This window comes from Polyodon spathula, chromosome 31, assembly GCF_017654505.1.
Source record: "Polyodon spathula isolate WHYD16114869_AA chromosome 31, ASM1765450v1, whole genome shotgun sequence".
Taxonomy (NCBI): Eukaryota; Metazoa; Chordata; class Actinopteri; order Acipenseriformes; family Polyodontidae; genus Polyodon; species Polyodon spathula.
The window spans coordinates 8045338-8068904 of record NC_054564.1 but is presented as its reverse complement, the minus strand read 5'-3'; the positions used below and the strand labels follow the sequence as shown (position 1 = coordinate 8068904).

The following is a 23567-nucleotide window of genomic DNA, read 5'->3' as shown; positions in this document are numbered from 1 at the left end:
AGATCAGAACAGCATTGATAAACTCCGCTACGCACAGCAGATCAGAACAGCATTGATAAACTCCGCTACGCACAGCAGATCAGAACAGCATTGATAAACTCCGCTACGCACAGCAGATCAGAACAGCATTGATAAACTCCGCTACGCACAGCAGATCAGAACAGCATTGATAAACTCCGCTACGCACAGCAGATCAGAACAGCATTGATAAACTCCGCTACGCACAGCAGATCAGAACAGCATTGATAAACTCCGCTACGCACAGCAGATCAGAACAGCATTGATAAACTCCGCTACGCACAGCAGATCAGAACAGCATTGATAAACTCCGCTGTGCACAGCAGATCAGAACAGCATTGATAAACTCCGCTACGCACAGCAGATCAGAACAGCATTGATAAACTCCGCTGTGCACAGCAGATCAGAACAGCATTGATAAACTCCGCTGTGCACAGCAGATCAGAACAGCATTGATAAACTCCGCTGTGCACAGCAGATCAGAACAGCATTGATAAACTCCGCTGTGCACAGCAGATCAGAACAGCATTGATAAACTCCGCTACGCACAGCAGATCAGAACAGCATTGATAAACTCCGCTACGCACAGCAGATCAGAACAGCATTGATAAACTCCGCTACGCACAGCAGATCAGAACAGCATTGATAAACTCCGCTACGCACAGCAGATCAGAACAGCATTGATAAACTCCGCTGTGCACAACAGATCAGAACAGCATTGATAAACTCCGCTACGCACAGCAGATCAGAACAGCATTGATAAACTCCGCTACGCACAGCAGATCAGAACAGCATTGATAAACTCCGCTGTGCACAGCAGATCAGAACAGCATTGATAAACTCCGCTGTGCACAGCAGATCAGAACAGCATTGATAAACTCCGCTGTGCACAACACATCAGAACAGCATTGATAAACTCCGCTGTGCACAGCAGATCAGAACAGCATTGATAAACTCCGCTACGCACAGCAGATCAGAACAGCATTGATAAACTCCGCTACGCACAGCAGATCAGAACAGCATTGATAAACTCCGCTACGCACAGCAGATCAGAACAGCATTGATAAACTCCGCTACGCACAGCAGATCAGAACAGCATTGATAAACTCCGCTACCCACAGCAGATCCGGAGCCTGGACTGGAGCCGGGTAATTCACCGACTGGATCAGGTATTCAGTGGTATTAAAACGCGAAAGAAAGACTCAAAGACACTTTGGTGAAAGTCTTTCTGTACAGAAACACTCACTCTGAAAACAAAACAAAACAAACAAAAGCAAAACTCAGTTTCATTCTTTGTTCTTGACAAAGAAACGCTGTACGCGCCGGATTCAGTTCTGATTCAGCAGTACAGTTTTGAACCCCTACACATTAGGTTCAGGGTTGCAGCTCAATCTGAAGTTGGGAGGACGCACACACGCACATACATACATATATATATTTTTTTCCTGACCCAGATCACGTGATGGATCCTATATCGTTACAGTACATTTTCTGTCGTTCAATTAATGGAACAGGAAAGCGGGTTTTTTTTTTGTTTTGTTTTGTTTTTATTGTACAATCTTTTTTTCAAGCAAAAATAACAATAAAATATTCATATGCGTATATCCCCACCCCCATACGGTTCATCATATGCAAATTGTATAGAATTATTACCCCTGTCAGAGCAAAAGTCTGGGCTTCACTTGCAGTGACGTACACACTTCCGCACACCCCCCCCCCCCCCCCCCCCCCCCCCCCCCCCCCCCGTTAAACAGGTACATGCTAACCAACATGTTTGATTTGAATGCAATAGGAAAATAGGATAGTTCATAAGTAACATGATTTGAATTCTTCCCTCTAACAAAGCTCTAATTTCTGTATGTTGTCAATGAAGTAAAGTCTGTTGAGAGTCTGAACATTTCATTCAGCACTACAGTTTGAAACCCTGCACACTGTTTTCAAGCTTGTGGCAAAATCTGGACACGTCACTCCCACCGAACCTGCCAGCTGTGAACTGGAAGCAGCTCATTACGCAAGCCAGCGCCGCGCTGGCCGATTGGAAGAGGACCCTCGAAGCTCTTCAAACCGTTCCTTCACTAGCTGTGGAGCTGTGCCAGATAAATGGGTTAAAACAAAGGTTACAGCCTCTTAGGAGAGCGTAGAAAAATAAAACCGCAAAAGTATTCGATGCATAATATAACTTGAAAGGAGCAGTTATACAGCTGTTGAAATACGTCCAGACACACAGGAAAAACCTCGGGGTCCTTAAATAATAGACAGGAACACTGCAGTGCTGTATAAAGACACTGATAAAGGCTGCTGGTTTCTCACAGCGCTGCAATACAGTCTGGGGCAGCTGTTTCTTGAGGGATGACCCACGATGGGCGCATTTCATTATGCAAGTGTTTACCTACAAAAACTATACATATGCTGTATATAAACTCAATGCAGCGATTATGCTAATTTTGCAGCTTATATATAAAAACAGATATACAATGTGTGTGTGTGTGTGTGTGTGTGTGTGTTTAGGAGTGTCTGTATGAAAACCATCACACTCCACACACACTTCAAGCTCACCATGGAAAACGTGCATGACCAATGCCTCTGCTTTTTCTTCCACGGTTATATATTATGCATTTAGGTTTGCCATATTTTTTTTTTAAATATGCTTTACCGTCCCTCTCCATGCTTTATTAGACTTTGCTATGCTTTTCCTATGGGAAACTTTGAAAATCGAGGGCAGGAGCCCTACACAAAAGCTCTGGACACTGTCGGCCACATATAATTCACCAAGCCAACAGAGGTGGTGGGTTTCTCACTGGGACTGTGCAACCAACACACACACACACACACACACCCTTGCTTGGTCTCCCTCCCTCCCTCAGTGGAGCTGGGGGTCAGTGGGGTATGTAAGGGCTGTTTGCTGCCCAGCTTTAGTCCTGTGTGACCCAGGCCAGGGTGTTTCAACATGCTGCAGAGTTTCTGTGTCGGTGTTTTCTCCTCTCTAGGACTTGGGGTGGACGGTTGTGGGGGTGGCCCCCGAGGGCCCCTGGTATCGCTCGCGGGCGTGCTTCTCGCAGAACATCTCCTCCCCCACCCAGAAGTGTCCCCTCATCTTGAGGTTGAGGCCGCAATGCGTGCAGGTGTAGCACTCGGGGTGTCGGTATCGATCCTCCACGATGCGCACCGCCTGCGTCCTGCAAAACACACACACAAAGCACCCTGTTACCACCCCTTCACACCGCGCCCGCACCCACCCCTTCACACCGCGCCCGCACCCACCCCTTCACACCGCGCCCGCACCCACCCCTTCACACCGCGCCCGCACCCACCCCTTCACACCGCGCCCGCACCCACCCCTTCACACCGCGCCCGCACCCACCCCTTCACACCGCGCCCGCACCCACCCCTTCACACCGCGCCCGCACCCACCCCTTCACACCGCGCCCGCACCCACCCCTTCACACCGCGCCCGCACCCACCCCTTCACACCGCGCCCGCACCCACCCCTTCACACCGCGCCCGCACCCACCCCTTCACACCGCGCCCGCACCCACCCCTTCACACCGCGCCCGCACCCACCCCTTCACACCGCGCCCGCACCCACCCCTTCACACCGCGCCCGCACCCACCCCTTCACACCGCGCCCGCACCCACCCCTTCACACCGCGCCCGCACCCACCCCTTCACACCGCGCCCGCACCCACCCCTTCACACCGCGCCCGCACCCACCCCTTCACACCGCGCCCGCACCCACCCCTTCACACCGCGCCCGCACCCACCCCTTCACACCGCGCCCGCACCCACCCCTTCACACCGCGCCCGCACCCACCCCTTCACACCGCGCCCCGCACCCACCCCTTCACACCGCGCCCGCACCCACCCCTTCACACCGCGCCCGCACCCACCCCTTCACACCGCGCCCGCACCCACCCCTTCACACCGCGCCCACACCCATTAGCAGGGTGAAACTCCACCCCTTCACACCGCGCCCTCAGCCTCCACCCCTTCCACACCGCGGGTTCGCCTCCACCCCCTTTTGGGCCGCGCCTCGCACCCACCCCCGCCACATCCACCGGGCTCCACCCCCGGACTGCGCTCCCGGCCCCCCGCACCCGCCACCCACACCACCCGCCCCGCACCCACCCCCTCACACCGCGCCCAGCCTCCACCCCTTGACACACCGCGCCTCCCCCACCCCCCCTTTCGAATCCACCGCACGCGCCCGCCCCCACACACGAGGCGCCTAGCCTGCACCGCCCGGCGCACACCGCGCCTGCACCCACCCCTTCACACCGCGCCTGCACCCACCCCTTCACACCGCGCCTGCCTGCACCCACCCCTTCACACCGCGCGCCTGCACCCACCCCTTCACACCGCGCCCGCACCCACCCCTTCACACCGCGCCCGCACCCACCCCTTCACACCGCGCCCGCACCCACCCCTTCACACCGCGCCCGCACCCACCCCTTCACACCGCGCCTGCACCCACCCCTTCACACTGCGTTTGCACCCACCCCTTCACACCGCGCTGGGACCCACCCCTTCACATGCGCCCGCACCCACCCCTTCACAGAAGCGCCCGCACCCACCCCTTCACACCGCGCCTTTGCACCCACCCCTTCACACTGCGTGCACCCACCCCTTCACACCGCGCCCGCACCCACCCCTTCACACCGCGCCCGCACCCACCCCTTCACACTGCGCGCACCCAGTGTCACACTGCGCCCGCACCCATCCCTTCACACCGCGCCCGCACCCACCCCTTCACACCGCGCCCGCACCCACCCCTTCACACCGCGCCCGCCTCCACCCGTTCACACCGCGCCTGCCTGCACCCATCCCTTCACACTGCGCCTGCACCCATCCCTTCACACTGCGCCTGCACCCACCCGCTTCACTGAATCAGGAATTAGCAGGTGAAACAGAAGATGACAAGCGCTTCAGCTCGGGCCCCGTTGGCGGAGGCTAGCCCATCGTTGGCCAACTTGATTTCCGCCACATCAAGAATTCTTTAGAGCATTTTACAGCACAAGGAAACCCCCCAGGGTGCTTACACGATGCTGGTGTCGCATTTCTCACAGATGTGGAACTTGGTAACCCCGGCGACAGAGCCCACTGCTTTCTGCGGGCTCGGAGAGAACGCTCCTGGGAATCGGACCGTCGCCGCTGGGAAAGAATAAGAGAAAGACAAACCTTCAAATCAACGACAGAGATTACAGGCTGCTGCTTCACACGTCACCTGCAGTTTGATAATGTAGTGCTGGGACACATATCTGAATGTGGGAATCGCTGGATAGAAGCTAAATGGCTGTGCCTTTGTAGCGTCTGATTGAGTGAGTGAGTGTGACTCTGCCTGCGTGTGCGTGAGTGAGCGAGTGTGACTCTGCGTGCGTGCGAGTGAGCGAGTGTGACTCTGCGTGCGTGATCGAGTGAGCGAGTGTGACTCTGCGTGCGTGATCGAGTGAGCGAGTGTGACTCTGCGTGCGTGATCGAGTGAGCGAGTGTGACTCTGCGTGCGTGATCGAGTGAGAGAGTGTGACTCTGCGTGCGTGATCGAGTGAGCGAGTGTGACTCTGCGTGCGTGATCGAGTGAGCGAGTGTGACTCTGCGTGCGTGATCGAGTGAGCGAGTGTGACTCTGCGTGCGTGATCGCGTGTGCGTGAGCGAGTGTGACTCTGCGTGCGTGATCGAGTGGGCGAGTGTGACTCTGCGTGCGTGATCGAGTGAGCGAGTGTGACTCTGCGTGCGTGATCGAGTGAGCGAGTGTGACTCTGCGTGTGCGTGATCGAGTGAGCGAGTGTGACTCTGCGTGCGTGATCTGCGAGTGTGACTCTGTGTGCGTGATCGAGTGGGCGAGTGTGACTCTGCGTGTGCGTGATCGAGTGGGCGAGTGTGATTCTGCGTGCGTGATCGAGTGAGCGAGTGTGACTCTGCGTGCGTGTGTGTGATCGAGTGAGCGAGTGTGACTCTGCGTGCGTGTGCGTGATCGAGTGAGCGAGTGTGACTCTGCGTGCGTGTGTGTGATCGAGTGAGCGAGTGTGACTCTGCGTGCGTGTGTGTGATCGAGTGAGCGAGTGTGACTCTGCGTGCGTGATCGAGTGAGCGAGTGTGACTCTGCGTGCGTGTTCGTGTGCCGTGCTGCTCACCTTGCTCATCAGATTCCAGCACCTCTTGCAGCAGGCGGAAGGTGCTGGATTGCCGGGGGGCTGTGCGGGACTCCTTATTCTCCTGGATCATCTTGTACACCTCAGAGTCTCTGTCAAACTTGTGCATGGCTGCGTCCGAGCTGCAGGGCACGGGAGACACAGGCAGAGACACTCAGGGGCTGGGGAACATGGGACCACGTTTCATCACCACTGGGAAATGGTTTTCCAAATACACCGAGGGGAGAATAGTAAAGAGCAGGATTTCATTCCCTGCAGGGACTAAACGAATCAAAGGGAACTTATTGAACTTACAAACAGCACAGAAATGTGGTTTAGACCAGACTCGCAAGATGTATGTTTTCAAAACAAAAAAGAACCCGTACAAGAACACCAGAGAGACTCCTGGAGATCCGAGCCCTCCGGCAATGGGCTGGATTAGCAACACACTGACACAGAATCTGTCTAAATCCGGTTGTCTTGTAATAAAACTGTCAATTACTCGAGTAAAAACTTACAACAAAAAACCCAACCAAGTCTCATAGATGCTTCCCATAGTAAAAGCAGAGCAGAGTGTAGCAGAGTCAGGCACTGTAAACAGCGAGGTACAGTAAAGCACACTAATAAACACGGCAAGCCTGGGTGAGCGATGGTAAATGCAGAGTATAACCACGGGAAACAGCCCTAACACTCAACACTACATCGGGAATTCTTGGTTCAAGTAACTTTTTTCTTATTATGCATTATCTACTTTAGAACACAACATAGAGAGATAGATTATAAAAAACCTCTAACCCCAAAGACAGAAAAACTAAAAGGATCTCCACTTACCCCAAGTCCTAGTTATGAAACACAACTAGCAATAAAGTCCCTCTCTCTGCCAGAAATAGAGGAGCAATCTCCAGAGAAGTACACAGTGCAGACTAGAGTGAGGGGTCACAGTCTCAGAGTACAGAGCACTCAAGCAGAGAGGTGTCGACCTTTGAGGTGTGCGAGAATGACTGCACGGGATTGGCCAGGGGGAAACACAGGGTGTGTTCTTTATGCAAAGTAGGAGGCCCATGATTGGCTTGGAATCTCCTGCCCAAGCTCAGGCATGCAGAGGTGGGCTGGTCCCAATTAGTCAGTAATAGATGAGGCAAAGCTGGCTCAATGCCAGAGACCCAGCGTCTGCACAGTCAGTGAGGAGCTGCACCGAACCGAGAGGCACACTGGGGATCAATGGAAATATCCACCTGTGTGCCAACTCTCCCTCTGTACCCTCTATACTGCAACACAGCCCCCAGCTCTCCCTCAATCTGTACCCCTACCCCTCTATACTGTAACACAGCCCCCAACTCTCCCTCAATCTGTACCCCTCTATACTGTAACATAGCCCCCAACTCTCCCTCAATCTGTACCCCTCTATACTGTAACACAGCCCCCAACTCTCCCTCAATCTGTACCCCTCTATACTGTAACACAGCCCCCAACTCTCCCTCAATCTGTACCCCTCTATACTGTACTCTCCCTCAATCTGTACCCCTCTATACTGTAACAGAGCCCCCAACTCTCCCTCAATCTGTACCCCTCTATACTGTAACACAGTACCCCTCTATACTGTAACACAGCCCCCAACTCTCCCTCAATCTGTACCCCTCTATACTGTAACACAGCCCCCAACTCTCCCTCAATCTGTACCCCTCTATACTGTAACACAGCCCCCAACTCTCCCTCAATCTGTACCCCTCTATACTGTAACACAGCCCCCAACTCTCCCTCAATCTGTACCCCTCTATACTGTAACACAGCCCCCAACTCTCCCTCAATCTGTACCCCTCTATACTGTAACACAGCCCCCAACTCTCCCTCAATCTGTACCCCTCTATACTGTAACACAGCCCCCAACTCTCCCTCAATCTGTACCCCTCTATACTGTAACACAGCCCCCAACTCTCCCTCAATCTGTACCCCTCTATACTGTAACACAGCCCCCAACTCTCCCTCAATCTGTACCCCTCTATACTGTAACACAGCCCCCAACTCTCCTTCAATCTGCACACCCAAAATCTATACCTCACTGTAAATATGAAGCGCCTGCATGCAATGTTTTTTTTTGGGAGATCAGGCTGTACTGTCTGAACGATGGGGCACATGGGAATGTTCCAAATGCCACTGCTAAGCAGAGGCAAGGCTTTACTTTCATCATCATCCTCGTTATATAAACGCAGTCCTCCATGATCGCTCGCAGAGCGCCGAGGCTACTTCAGCAGGGGCTTGCCTGGGTCATTCGGCTACCCTCATTCGCATGCTCAACCACCAACATCTGCGCAGGCCAGGCTCCCTAACTCCCAGGGGGAGAGCTAGCAGAGAGGGGCTTGCGGCCGGGGCCGGCGCGCTCCGCGTGAAATGAGACGGACACCAGACTGGAGAGAGGCCGGCTCCGGGCGTGTGTGCTTTATTAAAAGCTCTCTTCTGAAATTGGTTTAGCTCCCCCACTGGCCTCTGTAATTGCGACTCTCGACCCCTCAAATCAAGCTCAATTAGCAGAGCAGGCAGCTTCCAGTACGGCTCCACTGGACGGCTGGCTCTGTTTTCAGCTCAGGGCTACACAGGAGGAACGATTGTTTGAAGGATTTGCATTGGAAAGCTGGTCTTGCCTGACAGAGTGCTCTGTTTTAACTTAAAAAAAAAAAAAAAAAAAAAAAAAGACACAGCGCTAAATCAAGGCTATAAAATATTTTTTTATTTTGTATTATCCTCCGAGGATAGGCAGTCATGCATCAGCCCTAACAATGTTCCACACATCTGGAGAACCGCTGATCAAACTGGGATGCATCCTGCGCTCCCTGGCATGAACTTTATTTAACTCCAGCTGTGGCCAGAAGTTTTACATCCCCTTAAACTTTAGGATTGAGACATAAGAAAAAAATAAATTTAGATCTGTTATGTAACATCATGTAAATCAAAGAAACTACACAACAATATCGCAAGTGTCAAGCGCTATGCAATTTTAACGTAGCGTTCTTCAGTCGGTTTCCCCTGCGTTCATTCGATAGGGTGATGCAGATCTCTTGGTAGTATTAGACTGAGACATGGAGACGTCTCTCTGTCTGAGCCTCACAGTGTGAAGTGCTGTCCTCGCTGAGACTGACCTGCTGCTGGGGAAGGCCCTCGTCTCCCACGAATCCAGGGGGCGCTCTCTGGGGCTGCGAGGGGGGGTCCAGCCTGGGGGGGTGGGGATGCGGGGTAGGGAGTTCCTCCGCACATCTGCCACTGGCTCCTGAAAACCAACCAGAGAAGAGAACAATGCATTTCCCAGTCCTTCAAAAAAAAAAAAAAAACATTCCAGCAGTGAAGAGGTTAAGATCCCCCCCCCTCCCTCGGGTTTAACCCTATACTACCCGCCTGCCCTGCCTCTGCGTGGAGACCGAAGCAGGGTTGACAGAAACCGACTCCCACCCCAGGAATTTTTGGGCAGAGGCAGCTAGGAAATATTTGTTAGAAAAACAAACAAGAAAACACCACGCCTATCAACGCATCTCATCTGATTGCTGATTAATCTCGCAGTGCCAGTAGCCCCAGGGCTAACCCAACAGAGCTCCCTGTGTGTGTGTGAGTGTGTGTGCTGGGGTGTGTTGCTATCCCTAAACTGATACATGTTTATGTGTAGCTGCAATATTTCCATGATGGTGTAATTAATTGCCTACAATTCCCCCCCCCCCCGAGATTTAAAATTCAGCTCTCGCACCCTTTGCATTTTCCGCTCATTAGGGACTGGGGTGGATGTGTGCGAGTGAGTGTGCGAGTGAGCGAGTGTCTGTCTCTGTGATTTATATAATTCAAAAATGGGCAAGAAAAAGCAAGGCTGCAAACCATTAACAGTTCTTGATTATCGGCTAAAAAATAAATCAAGATTATTTTAAATTCCGTTTAAAACTTCCATTAATTGCGAGATTCTAATTGGTAGTGAAAACCTAGTGATGAACGCTAGAGGGCGCTGCTGCGCTGCACAGTGAACCAGCGCTCCAGTTCGGGTCCCATATCGGACTGGTTTGAGATCAGACCCGAGGGACAGGCGTTTACAGGTCAGGTCAGCAAGCTTTCCTGGGCTCTCGGGTTAATACTGCAGTAAAATCAGGTGACAGTAAACACTGCCAGGCTTGCTAGTTTAAAAACAGTACTCAAATATATTAAAAAATGATTTTTATACATAAAAGAAACTTTTATACCTCGTTCCATTATTATTAGCAGATGGCACGGGAGATTTACCCGCATCGAGCTCGGATTAGAAACGCGACTCGCCCGGCCATTCTGTCAATGCATGGGAGATTCTATAAAACCAGCCGCGGTGACGAGGATTGGCACGCAGGACCATCAGATATGGAAAAAAAATGTATTTGATGATCGACATATGGCAGGGCTTGTCACATCGATCCTCACATCTGATCAGTGTGAGCCTGTGCGTCTGTCCACACACACCGAGGTGAGACCCATCTGCACCCTCTCAGCACCGGGGTTTGAAATCTTATCAGCAGGATTGCTGTTGCATTCACAGCTAGAGCTATAACCTCCCTCTGCTGCATGCAGCGGCATTGCTGATAAAAGCACAGGCCAGCTAAACTATGGGAAGCACGCATTTAACAGTTAAAACACGCGATCCTGGACCTTCAAGTTCTGCATTTAAAACTTCCTCTCCCTTTGCGGACAAGTTGCGTACGCGTGTCACGTGACTGCAGCTGAGGAAGCTGCAGGAAGCGCAAGGCTGCTGTTGCCATGGGGATGTCTTTCCGCTTTAAGTCTGCGGTCTGTAGCCGACACTGTGTGTGTGTGTGTGTGTGTGTGTGTCAGTGTGTGTGTCAGTGTGTGTGTGTGTCAGTGTGTGTGTCAGTGTGTGTGTGTGTGTGTGTGTGTGTGTGTGTGTGTGTGTGTGAGTGTGTGTGTGTGGGGCAAGCCATCACTTAAAACTGAAGTCAACGTTAGCCAATTAAAACTGGCTTGCAACGATGAGATTCACTAGAACAATGTTCTCGCTGTATTTTAAACAGTATCGTGTGCACCAAAGCACACAGCACTGGTCACCCAAGAACTGCAGCTGTAGAAATGACAGTATTTAAAAAACTCATTGTCTTCAGAGTGACCTGGACAGAGCCGCGCTCCATGCTGCTGAGATCCTGGATTCGGTCATCACTGAAGTCGACACGGGGCTGGCATCACACTGCAGGAATCAAGCCGGCTCGATCCTTACAAGAGCTGCAAGGGTTAGAACAACAAGGCAGTCCACCAATTTCTGCTTTCCCTGTTATTCTTCTCATTTCCTTCCCTTTTATAGAAGCGTTTGCACCCCCTGAAATATTTCCAGAGCCCTGGCAGTCGGGGAGCCGCGCTGCCCGCTGGCTGGGGGGCAGGCGGGTCTAAATGTCTTGATCAGTGCCGCATTTGATTGTCTTGGATAACGAGAGAGGGAACGCAATACTCCTCATTCCTTTTGCTTGTGCTCAGAGGAAATACCGATCTCTAGTTGTGCCTTTATTTGGCAAGGCATGCTGAATTTTTGATGGACAACGCCAGTAATTGAGAAGAAAAAAAAAAATCTATCTGTCACATTATCTAACGTTAAACAGGGGGGAAGTCAGAACTAAAAGAGAGTTGAACTTTAATTAAATAAATCCCGTGCGCCAATCATCTTCCTTCAGGTCTGCAGGGATTTCAAATGCAGCTCCAGAGATGAAGTTTCTGCAGCTTCTTGGGATCTCGTCACGCGTCAGTCTAGATGTGACCTACAGCAAAGGGTGGGCCGCTCTTCTATAGCTTTGTGTTTGAAACCAAAACAGATTCTCAGTACAAGTACATTTTAATAAAGCGAAGAGAAAGGTGACAGAATCGAAAGCACTGGTTAGGACAGGTCGCTGCTAATCCAGAGGGGAAGAGAGCGCCCCCTAATGATGCAAAGCAGGCCTTCCTTGGAGGATGTCTGCTATCCAAACCCCCCCTGCCCATCAGCATGCACAATTAACAACCGACTATTTAAAAACCACATAGCGTGCAGAGCAAATAACCTAAAAGCAGTCTTAGCAAGCATGTGGCTTTTGGAAAAATGTCAGGTTTAATTCCCTTCGGGTGTTGAGGTTAGGAGGCCTGAAAACTAGATGCTCCCAGCTGACATGCAAGATTTCTTACTTCCAGTGGAAGTTGCAGTGGGGGAGGGTAATGGACGGACTCTGGTGTACCAGTTGTACCCAGGGGGTGTGTCGGACTGGATGGCATTGGTTATATGGCATGCCCACGTCAAGTCTCTCTTCAGTCCTGGCATGACCGCTACTTAAATGATCCAATAAGAATCTGGAAGCATACCCTCTCAGTCTTCTATGCAAGCCATTAGGATGCAATGCGAGTTTTTAAATGCTGGAAGCAAGTGCAAGCGATCAGTCAGTTCGTGCCGAAGCTGGAACGGCCAGCTGAACGTCAGCAGAGATAAATAACCACTCTGAACGATTTCCCATTTCTGGAGAGACTCAGTTGACAGACAGCGTTGAATTCACAGGTTTGTCACTGTTTATTCTTCAGGGAGGAACCTGTGCGAATAAGCCAGCTCAGCCAGCTTCAGACAATGCCAGAAAGGCCAAAACCTGGATAAACTGGTTAGTGAACACGCGAACACGAAAAACAGAAAGCCAGGAATCTCAACCCCTCATCAGCAACTCCCTGGCAATGAATCGGCTTTTTCTATTGTCTGGATCGCCTGGGTGTGAGAAATTGATTCGGGAGAGCCTGGCTGGGTCTGTGGAATGCTCCTGTTCCGGTTTATTGGGACCATCGGGTACTGAATTAGTAGCAAACAGACCATCACAGTATGAGCCACACCCGAGTCTGCAGGTTAACGAAAAGGAGTTCTTCATGCAGCACCGAACTCCTGGCTCCTGATCGTTGCAGCAGCAGAATTGAAGGTAGTTTTAGTTCACGTTCTCCCCAGTACAGGACATCCCATACCCCCAGATTGCAGATCTTTGCGACAGCTTTGAGTTCCTGTTATCGTAAAAAGGAATTTTAATTTGGATTTGAATTCTGGAGTTGGAACAGAGCTTCCATTCATAACCGTTATAAAAGCAAACTTTTGAGAGAGTGACAAACTGCCTGTCGTTTTTCAGAGGAAAGCTAGCCTCCCCGGGGAGTATAAAAGGGGGTTAACGCTCTTCCCAACAGGTATGGGAAACGCTTTCCCTAGGCAGAGGGAATTACCTGATCTGAACTTGAACACAGAGACAAACAGCTTCAACCTAAAAGGGCTTTTTTATCATATCTTGCAGAAATGATAATGTAGGGCATTCGCTCCCATACCAGGATTTATAAGGACGTGTGATAAATAAGATTCTACTGTTCAGACCAGCGTTTCTCTTGTCAATAGTTATTAGATAGGGTGCCTGGTTTATTTTACTGCCGAGAGATTATTTTACTGGGATATGATCCTGATTTATAATTTTACAGCCAATTAAAAATATTGTTTATATTTTTTTAAATATAAAAATAATATTAAAACGTCTGTCCCGGGACTAAGATATCCGCTGTGCTCCCAGCCTCACCCCCCCTTTAATTTCAAGGTGTTGGGGCAGAACATCACCCCCCTCTACCCCTCCTCTCTCTTCCCAAACCCCAGCCTGTTCTGCACAGAGCTGCTCTCTCCACAGACATCCCATAGCAGTTCCGAACGGAAAACCCCGGAGCTCTGGTGGAAAAGGTCCGGCGGCCGCAGCTAATGGGCTCCGTCCGTCGGTAAAGAAGCAGGAGGGAGAAAGGGTGAGCTGCGAGGACGACTCCAAGGAGGCACAGCCCAGCTAAACACAGCACTTCCTGTCTGCGAAAAATATAACTGAGACTGGATCTGCGTGTACGCCCCTCCCAAACCAAGGAGAGAACACACTGCATGCCAAATCAAGCACCATCGACCTACATCCACAGCAGAAAGCCCCAACACACATTACAGTCTAGTTTCATCAAACAAGGACAATGTAGCCTTTAGTTACAAGTATGCAGAACAACATTTTCCCCAATCACTAGATCACCAGGATCTGGATTCTGATAACACCAAAATAACGCCCGTATCAAATTTACAAGAACAAATGTGGTACTTCTTACATCTGTGAGGGGCAGGGCGTTGCAGGGAGACAGGATAATGCTTTCTTTCTGGCTTTTATCACACAAGCCAAGCCTGCTACAGATGTTTTGCTTGCATTTGGCGATAATCTGAATCAACTCTACTTTATAACAAAACATTGGAACTTTCCACGCAACGCAACAGGATGAAGCAGCAATGCTGACGGGGCGGGGGAGCCTTGTGAGACAAATCCTGCACGCGGTCCAAGCTACAGAAAAGCAGAAGGGCTTTTCCTAGTTGATTTTAAATATAGGATGAAACCTGCATGCCGTCCAAGAGTGGAACTGCTTCAGAACAATCCGCCGATTAAAAGCTACAAAACAGATCGCCAGTTTTTTTTTTTCAGAAAAGCAACGCCCGTGAGCTTGACTTGCAATCAAGCAGGAATTCTGCACAGGAAAGTTCATCAACAAGCCCTGCCCTGCGGCTGATCAATCCAGCCAGCCAAACAGTCCACAGCGCTGCCTGTTTTTTTTTTTTTTTTTTTTTCCTGGCACTTGCAGATGGATAAGAAAACAACTCAAGTCAGCGACTGCTACAGTTCATCCTAACCTAGATTAGGACAACTCTCTACCAGTTTGCTTCAAGCAACACGTCCGCAAATCGGACGCAAAGGGTCTCCGCTGTGCGGTCAGGCGGATCCACTTGGAGGTCTACTGGGAGAGTCACGGAGCTCTCTGAAGACAACGCACCCCCCCCCCCCCCCCCCCCCCCCCCCCCCCCTCACCAGGCTGCAAACGCACACAAGCCAGGGCTTTGTCGGTGCTGGGGGGAAAGCAAACCCAGCCTCCCCTGCCCCGTCTCATCAGAGCTGCTATTGTAGCGCTCCGTTTCTCAGGACACCTGACACCCCCGGCTCTATTGAGCGGCAGCGTGGGGATTCAGTTCCCACTGTCTTCAGTCACAGGGCTCTCATTCAGCTCTCACTGGCGCTGATGGCTCGATAGGTTTGAGACACTCACCTGATACCTGTAGGGTCTCTCTGGAGAGCAGAGCCAGGCACTGGAAACTTTTAAAAAGGGCATTTTCACTGCCTGCCCCAATCATCGCTTGGCTAAGCCAGCGTGATGGTGTTATCAATTTTATTTTATAAAAATAAAAACTACATGAGCATAATTTATCAAGTAAATCAAAAGAAAATTACAAAATGATATCAATTACCGGAAACCATAATTGTAGTACAGTATTTCATATTAGATTTCGAAATGCCACGTTTTTTTAATTTTAAAGTATGTGGGAAACTACAAAGCGGTGTGCAATTGAATATTTTAACATTATTCAACAGGTTTTCGTTCGACTTCACGAAGCAGAATGAGTTTGTTCTTTTGCGCTGCAATACGGTTTGGATTATACTTTTGTTTTAGAGTTAATTCAAAATGAAAGAATATTTGAATATCAGGTTTAATTATTATTTGAAAAAAAATGTATTTCAAAACATTTTTCTCCGCCACTGCCTGGCAGCATGGGAACAGATGTATTTTCTTTTAGAAATATATATATATATCTTTCAAAAACTAAATTTAAGACACCTGTAGATACTCAACGGCATTCCTTAAACCGTTCCAAGACATCTCCGTTTCTGTTTGAGGGACGTCCTGCAGATAGCTCAGAATCTGTTACAAATAAATGGGAACTATAAAAATATCTTTTGGAATCTGTTTTATATAAAAAGAGAAGTATAAATCACATTAAAAGCTAGACTGTGTGACGGGGATCAGATTGCCAGTCGAGTTTGGAGAAGTGGTGATGACAAACATTGCAGAGGTTGTGAAGGGTGTCAGCGAAGCAATGCAGTTCAGTTCAGTAAACAGAATTCAGTGCAGCATTCCACCAGAAAACACGGCATGGCATGTCATAGACCACCAAGGGTCTTTCAGCCAATCAGAGTGCAGGGGCAGCATTCCACAGAGAAAGCCGATTCATGACATCACTCGGAACGGAATTCATAAGGTCTGTTCTGACATCACAATGGGCCTCGTTCCTCAGCTATTTAATGGCATTCCCTTTTCTTCAGTGAAAATGGCAATGCATTAAATAAAGGTTAATTATAATTGGAAATATTGCCGGATTTTTGTGCTTAATTATTAATAAAGCCGTCTATAACAGCTATAGAAATACGCTCCGAGACGCTCTCTGTTCACTTCTACATGTGCTGATATTGCCCACATTGACTGACACTTGTATTACAAGAAACAGCCCCACCAAACACAAAACTTCACACAAGACTCTCCTAATCCGCCTCTGTGCAAGGCTACACCTTCCAAATTATACTCAAACACGCACAACAATCAATCATAAAAGCATCTGTCCTTTTCAGTACTGTACGAAGTGTGAACCCACTTGCGGCCCCAGGGTCCAAATGGACGCAAAGCCGGGTCATGTGATCCCATTGGTGCACAGGAACGTAGCCCAGGGTTGGGTCTAAACAAGCTGGCTGCTGGATAGACGCTCCTTCCCCAGGTAGAGGAATCCTGGAATATCAGCAGTGGAGATCAGGGAGAGTTTCAGCATGTCGACAGAAACTATTTCTCACATCGTTAACCTTTTCAACAGAGATAGAGCCGGTGACAGATGAGACAAGCCATCACCACACCGATAGCAAACATCTGCTCCGAGCGAACTCTGAGGCACTGGAATCAGCATCCACTGCATCTCACTCGCACTGCGTTGCCAGCGTGCAAACCAGACCCAAGTGAAGAGGAGCCAGCGTGCAAACCACAGCCTAGTGCAGATGGATCAAAAGCACTTCCCTTGGTGCTCGCTAGATGGCAGCATCGAGCCACACCCCCCTTCCCCGTTGCTGTTCTCTTACCTGGGGACCTGGGGAGTCCAAGGACACTTTGAGGCTGAAACTCTTTTCTACAGGAGACCAGGAGCGAGACTGGAAGCTGCAGGCAAAAAGCATCTCATAAACATATTGAATCAAGTGCCTTTATTAAAAAAAAAAATCAACTGTAAACGATCTGGAAAAAAAATATGAAATACGTCCAACTGAACAAATAAACTAGAGATGGATGAAGTTCATTGAGAGCTTAAGTTGGAAAAAAAACCAGAAGACCCTGCGGGCCATCGAGGCCTGGAGTCTGACACCCCCGCCTTAAAATAATTCATGAAAGTTTTGGGTCTGTATTTTCCACTAAGGGCAACTTGCAGGTCTTATGCAAACGAAGTGGCCTACGAACTCGTAACGCTACTTGTGTTGTGTTAGAAATCAAGAAACTTGACTTTTTAAAAGTAAATGCATTCCATTTTTAACACACAGTTATTAATACAGGTATAACACAATGCAAAGCATTAAATCGCTAAGCGTCTGCAAGCTTGTAAATAAAGGGGAGAGCCAGGGAGCAGAGACAGAGATCTGCTCCCAGGTCGTGCCCTCACCTCCTGGCGCTGGGGGGCGTGTCTGGCTTGCTGTAGCCAGGGGAGTGTCGGGGGGCGAGAGGCTCAGTGGAGCAGGGGCTCCGGTGCGAGGGCTTGCTGTAGTTCTGGTTCTCGTCTCGGCTGACCTGGAGCGCCCCCTAGAGCCGCGGAGGAAGAACAACAAGGGAAATAAGAAAGGTCTTCAATCCCAGGTAAGGAGTGCTTGAGAACAGAACAGAAACTAGAAGAGCAAAAAAAAAAAAAAAAAACAATTAAAAAAAAAAAAAAAAAAAAGCAAGCAGACCTGGAACTGCGAGGATAAGCGTTCCGGGGTCAGGATCCCGTTCGTCTGTCCGGGAGAAGCAGGCTCCGACCTGGCAGAGAGGAAACACCAACAAGGGAAAGTTAGTACAGCAGCGATGAGCATTAGAACTGACTTGAGGGGAGAGTTTCTTTAAAACGTGAAATTCAACATACTGGGGAAGTTTGTAACCAACTGGAAAAGCCATTATAACCCATCGCTTTTTATAATGGAGTGCAACATGCATACACACACACACACACACACACATATATATATAGACAATGAAGAATTATTATTGCAACTGTTAACACAGAGTCACACTCTATATCTGACCTGCACAGGCTGGGGAAAATTCTGCGGTTTGATTTCTGTGCAGCTGGCAGTATAACTAAAACAAGCGTGCACACACACACACACAAAAAGACCAAATTGGCAGAAATGAACTGCTTTAACTTTAGTCAAGCATATGGTAGCTATATTGTAGCTACACACCCTCATGGGGCTCATCCAAGTGTGAGGGTTAATTGGGCAGAAAGCTGTGTTACTGACACAGCAGTCTGAGGACCGCGATTCAGCAGCATCAGGGTGGTGAAATGATGCAGAACAGCAGCTGAAGAGATGACTTGAAAGTCTGGTTTGTTCCAAACTGCTTTCGATGGAGGGTTAGGGTCACTGCACTTTGCTGTGCTCAATGAGGGTCACTCTCTCAGGACAGGGCGCCAGCATGGGGATTCAAAACAGGAGCAGGGAACAAAAGCCTTTAAAACAGCACACAGCGAATCAGACACTCAGACAGCAGCAAGACCATGCAATTGTACAGAGTCGTCAGCAGCCTTGAGAAAGGTGTCATGGGTTCTAAAACATACCCACTTCAGCTCAGTCACCAGGCTTAGTGAATGGGGTGCACTGCCAGTTCTGTTTCATTAAAACGATTCCAGACTGGATCAGAAGGCTTCGAGAAGCTGCATCGCTTACTGTGGGAGGCAAGGAGACAGGGCCGGGGAACGGAGATCCTAACAGTTAAAACACTGTCAATGGAGCGTTTCAAAGCGCTTTACAGAGCGTGCAAAATCCAGCTGGGGACGCAGCAACTGCAGCCAGTGGACACTGTTATGCCCCTCATTCCCTGCATAACTGTATTTGTTATTGCAAGCCGACACGGGACTGTCCTTTTAAAACTTGGAAAGCTTTACTGGAATGTGAGAGTTCTGTTTAGCCCTGTGATTGGGTGCAACTCGTTAGTGCAGCCAATCACAGTGCAAGAAGGTTACAGGTGTCAAATTTCATGTGCCCACATCTACAGCCCCTTCGCATTAATGTCACTGTAATGGACAATACCAGCTACGAGACAGACAGGGCAGCTCTGTCATCCATTCCTGCTCTTAAGAAATAAAACACAAAAATAACTGACGGTCACTGTAGTCGAAGATACAGCGTTGTCCACGACTGCCTGTTTTATACGAGAGTCAAGCGTTTAGTTCAGACAGCGATCAAAGCGCTAAAATTTTGAAGAGCTGAAATGTTTAATGGCGACGCAACATGATTGTTCTCTTTGATGTGAGACTTTGATGTGATCCTGCGGGACTCTGGAGTGAAATCACCAGCAGTCTGTTCTGGAGACGCTGTTCTGTGCCGCTCCGTGGCTAAATGGGAGACTTCTGGTCGCCAGTGCTGCCAACAATCCTAAACATCAAACTTCATTACAAACATTTTGGCTCAAAAATAAAAACTGAAAGATGAGTTTGGTTTTTATATAAAATCTAACAAAGTAGCCGCAAATCGAAGGCATGTGTTAACCCTAAAAAAAAGCCCCCTCACAGACTCCACAAAGACTACTGTAGTCCACTGACCAGGCACTGAGAGCCCCAGCACACCCACAGCCTGCTCTTGGCAAATCAGGAAAAAACATGACCCTCTACTGCCGTAAATCAGTTGTCTTTTAATAAGTCTGGGCTATAAAATTGCAGTCCATTAAAACCCATTTTCTTCACAGCTTTTAAAAGAAAATAGGCACGCACGCTGAAACACAGGTCTCTGCTGAGCATCGTTTTAACAAGTCTATAAAATCAGACAATTTATTATTGCTGTGCCCCAGTTAAACCTTCCTCTCAGAAATACGCTTCACAGACTCGCACCCGCCTGTCTGGAAAGACTGACAGCAGCACTTGACTTCTTACACAGAAATGTTGTTGAAAACACAATTTGATGGTGTACTGAGAGGAGAGAGGAGCTTTACACTTTCACAGCTGGACGAGGAAGCTGAAAATGATACAAAGTGAACAATATGAAGGATATTAGTCTGGATAACTGCTGTTTCATGGCAATACCAAGCTGGACTGCACTGTTGGCTTCCTGCAATACATGCGCACCGAGCTGAAGAAACCCCTCCTCCCCCAGCTGCGGAGGTGGCAGGCTTCTCTCAGCCACGCCAGGCTTGGCGCGTTGCCCGGTGTTTTATTGTGCCCAGTTGCTCTAATTGGACAGGATAGAAGCAGCAGCTACACTGTAGCATTGTCCAGTAATGGGGCCAGTGGGTTTGTTTCTGACCAGCTAGGAGACATGACGTCAGCAGAGAAAAATCCACTCACATAGACCAGAGCAAAGAATAGGGGTGTGTGTGCTCAGACGGGGGGGGGGGGCTCTTTCTAAACATTCATTCTGCTGACAACAGGCCCCCCTTGTGTGATGATGCCTGCGATTCTGTTCTTACATTTCTACCTGTATCAGCAAAACCAGAAAGCCAACGCAAACAAACACTGTGCAGCCCTAAGAATTCCCTGTCACTTCAAAACACTCTACTCTCAGCTCTACAGCGCTGGCATTACCAGCACCTTAATAATAATGAGCGCTAGTCTACACACTGCACTCTCAGCACTGTCATTACCAGCACCTTAATAATAATGAGCGCTAGTCTACACACTCCACTCTCAGCTCTCCAGCGCTGTTGTTATCCTGCCCTTCAACAATGACCATGAAGAAGTGCCTCTTCTTTGCTAAGCACGGTAACGCACACTGGAAGGAATGCTGCCCGCGAGACAAAAGGACAAACTCAAACAGCAGTCGTGTAGTTTTTGGAAGGGCTCCAGGTGCCACTGGCTGGATCTGTGTGAAGCAGGACGCGGGCTTGTAAATAAATAACAGGGAGTGAATGTGAACCTGAAGCTCCATCCCAGCCTGGAAGCCTGCAGGAGACACCACGCTCACCGAGACCAGCGGAGGAAGCAGCATTCCTGTCCTGTCTGGACATTGAAGAGTTTCACACGTCTCCCTTCAGCAGGGTTTGAAGAGGAGAAATTAACTCTTGTTAATTTAATAGAAACAGAAGGTTCAAAAGTGCAGATATATATTTCTGCTTATTATTAAGTTTATAGGAACATAATTTCGATCTTTTATTTAACATCATGTAAAATCACAGAAACTACAGAATGATATCGCAAAAAAGTCACCTCTAACTCAAGAGCCACACTGTGGAGATCAACGTGATGTAGAGAGCCATGCATTGGACAGTCCTGCTCCAAGGGAGAATACAATAAACAGGCAGAGTGGCAGCAGTCTCAATACACCTGGGCTGGAGGTGCGAGGTGGCTAAATGAGCTCCCAAGACAGGGCAGTGCCCTTAGCTACTGGAAGGGCAGGAGACGCACTGTCTTGGGGGTGCAGAGGGGGGGGTTAAAGGGCTCCGGCATGTGGCTAGAGTAACTTTAAACTCTCCTGCTTTTCCAGCTACAAAATCACTGCTGGTCAATTCTCCAACGATCCCCTGACTGCGTGGTGCTGTGGTGATTAGGGCTAGGAGCCGCATGTCAACGCTGTGAGCTGCAGACAGTCACACGGAGTGACAGTCAACTGTCCTGTGTTATCCCAAAACCAAGAACATGCTTCAAACTTCCCCTGGGATTTGTAGTAAGACCCAGACTGGAGACCACAAACGCTGCTCTAGACGCTGAGACAAAACAAGACGCCAGAGCTGTGCTCTCTCAAGAAGACAAAACATGCTGAAATGATTTAGCATTCCTGCCGCTGATCCAGCGCTCGCAACACAGATCATTTTCCCCAGCGTTTTTATAAGAATGTTTACAACCCTAATTAACATGCCTCTGTGAGTCTTTACCCTGGCTGCAACCGTCTCCAGAAGCAGAAGATACACTGCAGGCAATCTGTAAACAAACAGCCCAGCTGCTGGGAGCCTGTTTCCATGCGATTGACCAAGAGATACAAACTAAATTGATTTTTTGTTTGTCCCCCCCCACTATAAGGACACTAGGATAATTAAAATCAGTGGGCTGTTCATTTACTGGGTCAGGATGACTCAGAAGTCTGGAAACCCCTTCATTTGGAGCCTGGGGTCTCCCCCTGTAGTGCTTTCCATTGACTCTCACACACCTGGCCTGAAGCGTGTGGCCACACCTGCACAGCAAACAAGAACCTGCCAAGCACACCTTTCATTAACAGAGCTCTCTTACTAATGAGTCTAAACGCTCCACTCTCAGCTCTGTCATTACCAGCACCTTAATAATAATGAGCGCTAGTCTACACACTGCACTCTCAGCTCCAGCGCTGTCATTACCAGCACCTTAATAATAATGAGCGCTAGTCTACACACTCCACTCTCAGCACTGTCATTACCAGCACCTTAATAATAATGAGCGCTAGTCTACACACTGCACTCTCAGCACTGTCATTACCAGCACCTTAATAATAATGAGCGCTAGTCTACACACTCCACTCTCAACACTGTCATTACCAGCACCTTAATAATAATGAGCGCTAGTCTACACACTCCACTCTCAGCACTGTCATTACCAGCACCTTAATAATAATGAGCGCTAGTCTACACACTGCACTCTCAGCACTGTCATTACCAGCACCTTAATAATAATGAGCGCTAGTCTACACACTGCACTCTCAGCACTGTCATTACCAGCACCTTAATAATAATGAGCGCTAGTCTACACACTCCACTCTCAGCACTGTCATTACCAGCACCTTAATAATAATGAGCGCTAGTCTACACACTGCACTCTCAGCTCTGTCATTACCAGCACCTTAATAATAATGAGCGCTAGTCTACACACTGCACTCTCAGCACTGTCATTACCAGCACCTTAATAATAATGAGCGCTAGTCTACACACTGCACTCTCAGCACTGTCATTACCAGCACCTTAATAATAATGAGCGCTAGTCTACACACTCCACTCTCAGCACTGTCATTACCAGCACCTTAATAATAATGAGCGCTAGTCTACACACTGCACTCTCAGCACTGTCATTACCAGCACCTTAATAATAATGAGCGCTAGTCTACACACTGCACTCTCAGCACTGTCATTACCAGCACCTTAATAATAATGAGCGCTAGTCTACACGCTGCACTCTCAGCACTGTCATTACCAGCACCTTAATAATACTGAGCGCTAGTCTACACACTCCACTCTCAGCTCTCCAGCACTCACATTACTGGCACCCTAATAATGAATTTTTGAAAACAAGGAGACAGGCTCCTGTGGCTCAAAGGGAAGAGAACCTGCCTGTCCACAGTGAGAAGCAGCTGTGCCTTGCTGGTCTTGATCTTGTTCTGGGCCTCCACGTTGAGCATGTCTGCTGTGCCCTGACCATTAATCTCCAGG

The 23567-nt window shown here is 49.2% G+C and overlaps 1 protein-coding gene across 1 annotated transcript in view; it reads right to left on the bottom strand.

Annotated features, from left to right (window-relative positions):
• Window positions 1–1762: 1762 nt before the first annotated feature.
• LOC121303223 (PDZ and LIM domain protein 2-like) overlaps window positions 1763–23567 on the bottom strand; it is a 29019-nt gene continuing 7214 nt past the window's right edge. Inside the window, exons 3-10 of the mRNA XM_041233792.1 lie at window positions 23469–23567; window positions 17939–18008; window positions 17656–17792; window positions 17087–17162; window positions 9278–9405; window positions 6147–6286; window positions 5055–5166; window positions 1763–3194 (exon numbers count right to left, since the gene is read on the bottom strand). The exon at window positions 23469–23567 is cut by the window's right edge and continues 53 nt beyond it. Coding sequence (XP_041089726.1) covers window positions 3002–3194; window positions 5055–5166; window positions 6147–6286; window positions 9278–9405; window positions 17087–17162; window positions 17656–17792; window positions 17939–18008; window positions 23469–23567 — 955 coding nt within the window. The 3' untranslated portion in view covers window positions 1763–3001. The remainder of the gene's footprint in view (window positions 3195–5054; window positions 5167–6146; window positions 6287–9277; window positions 9406–17086; window positions 17163–17655; window positions 17793–17938; window positions 18009–23468) is intronic.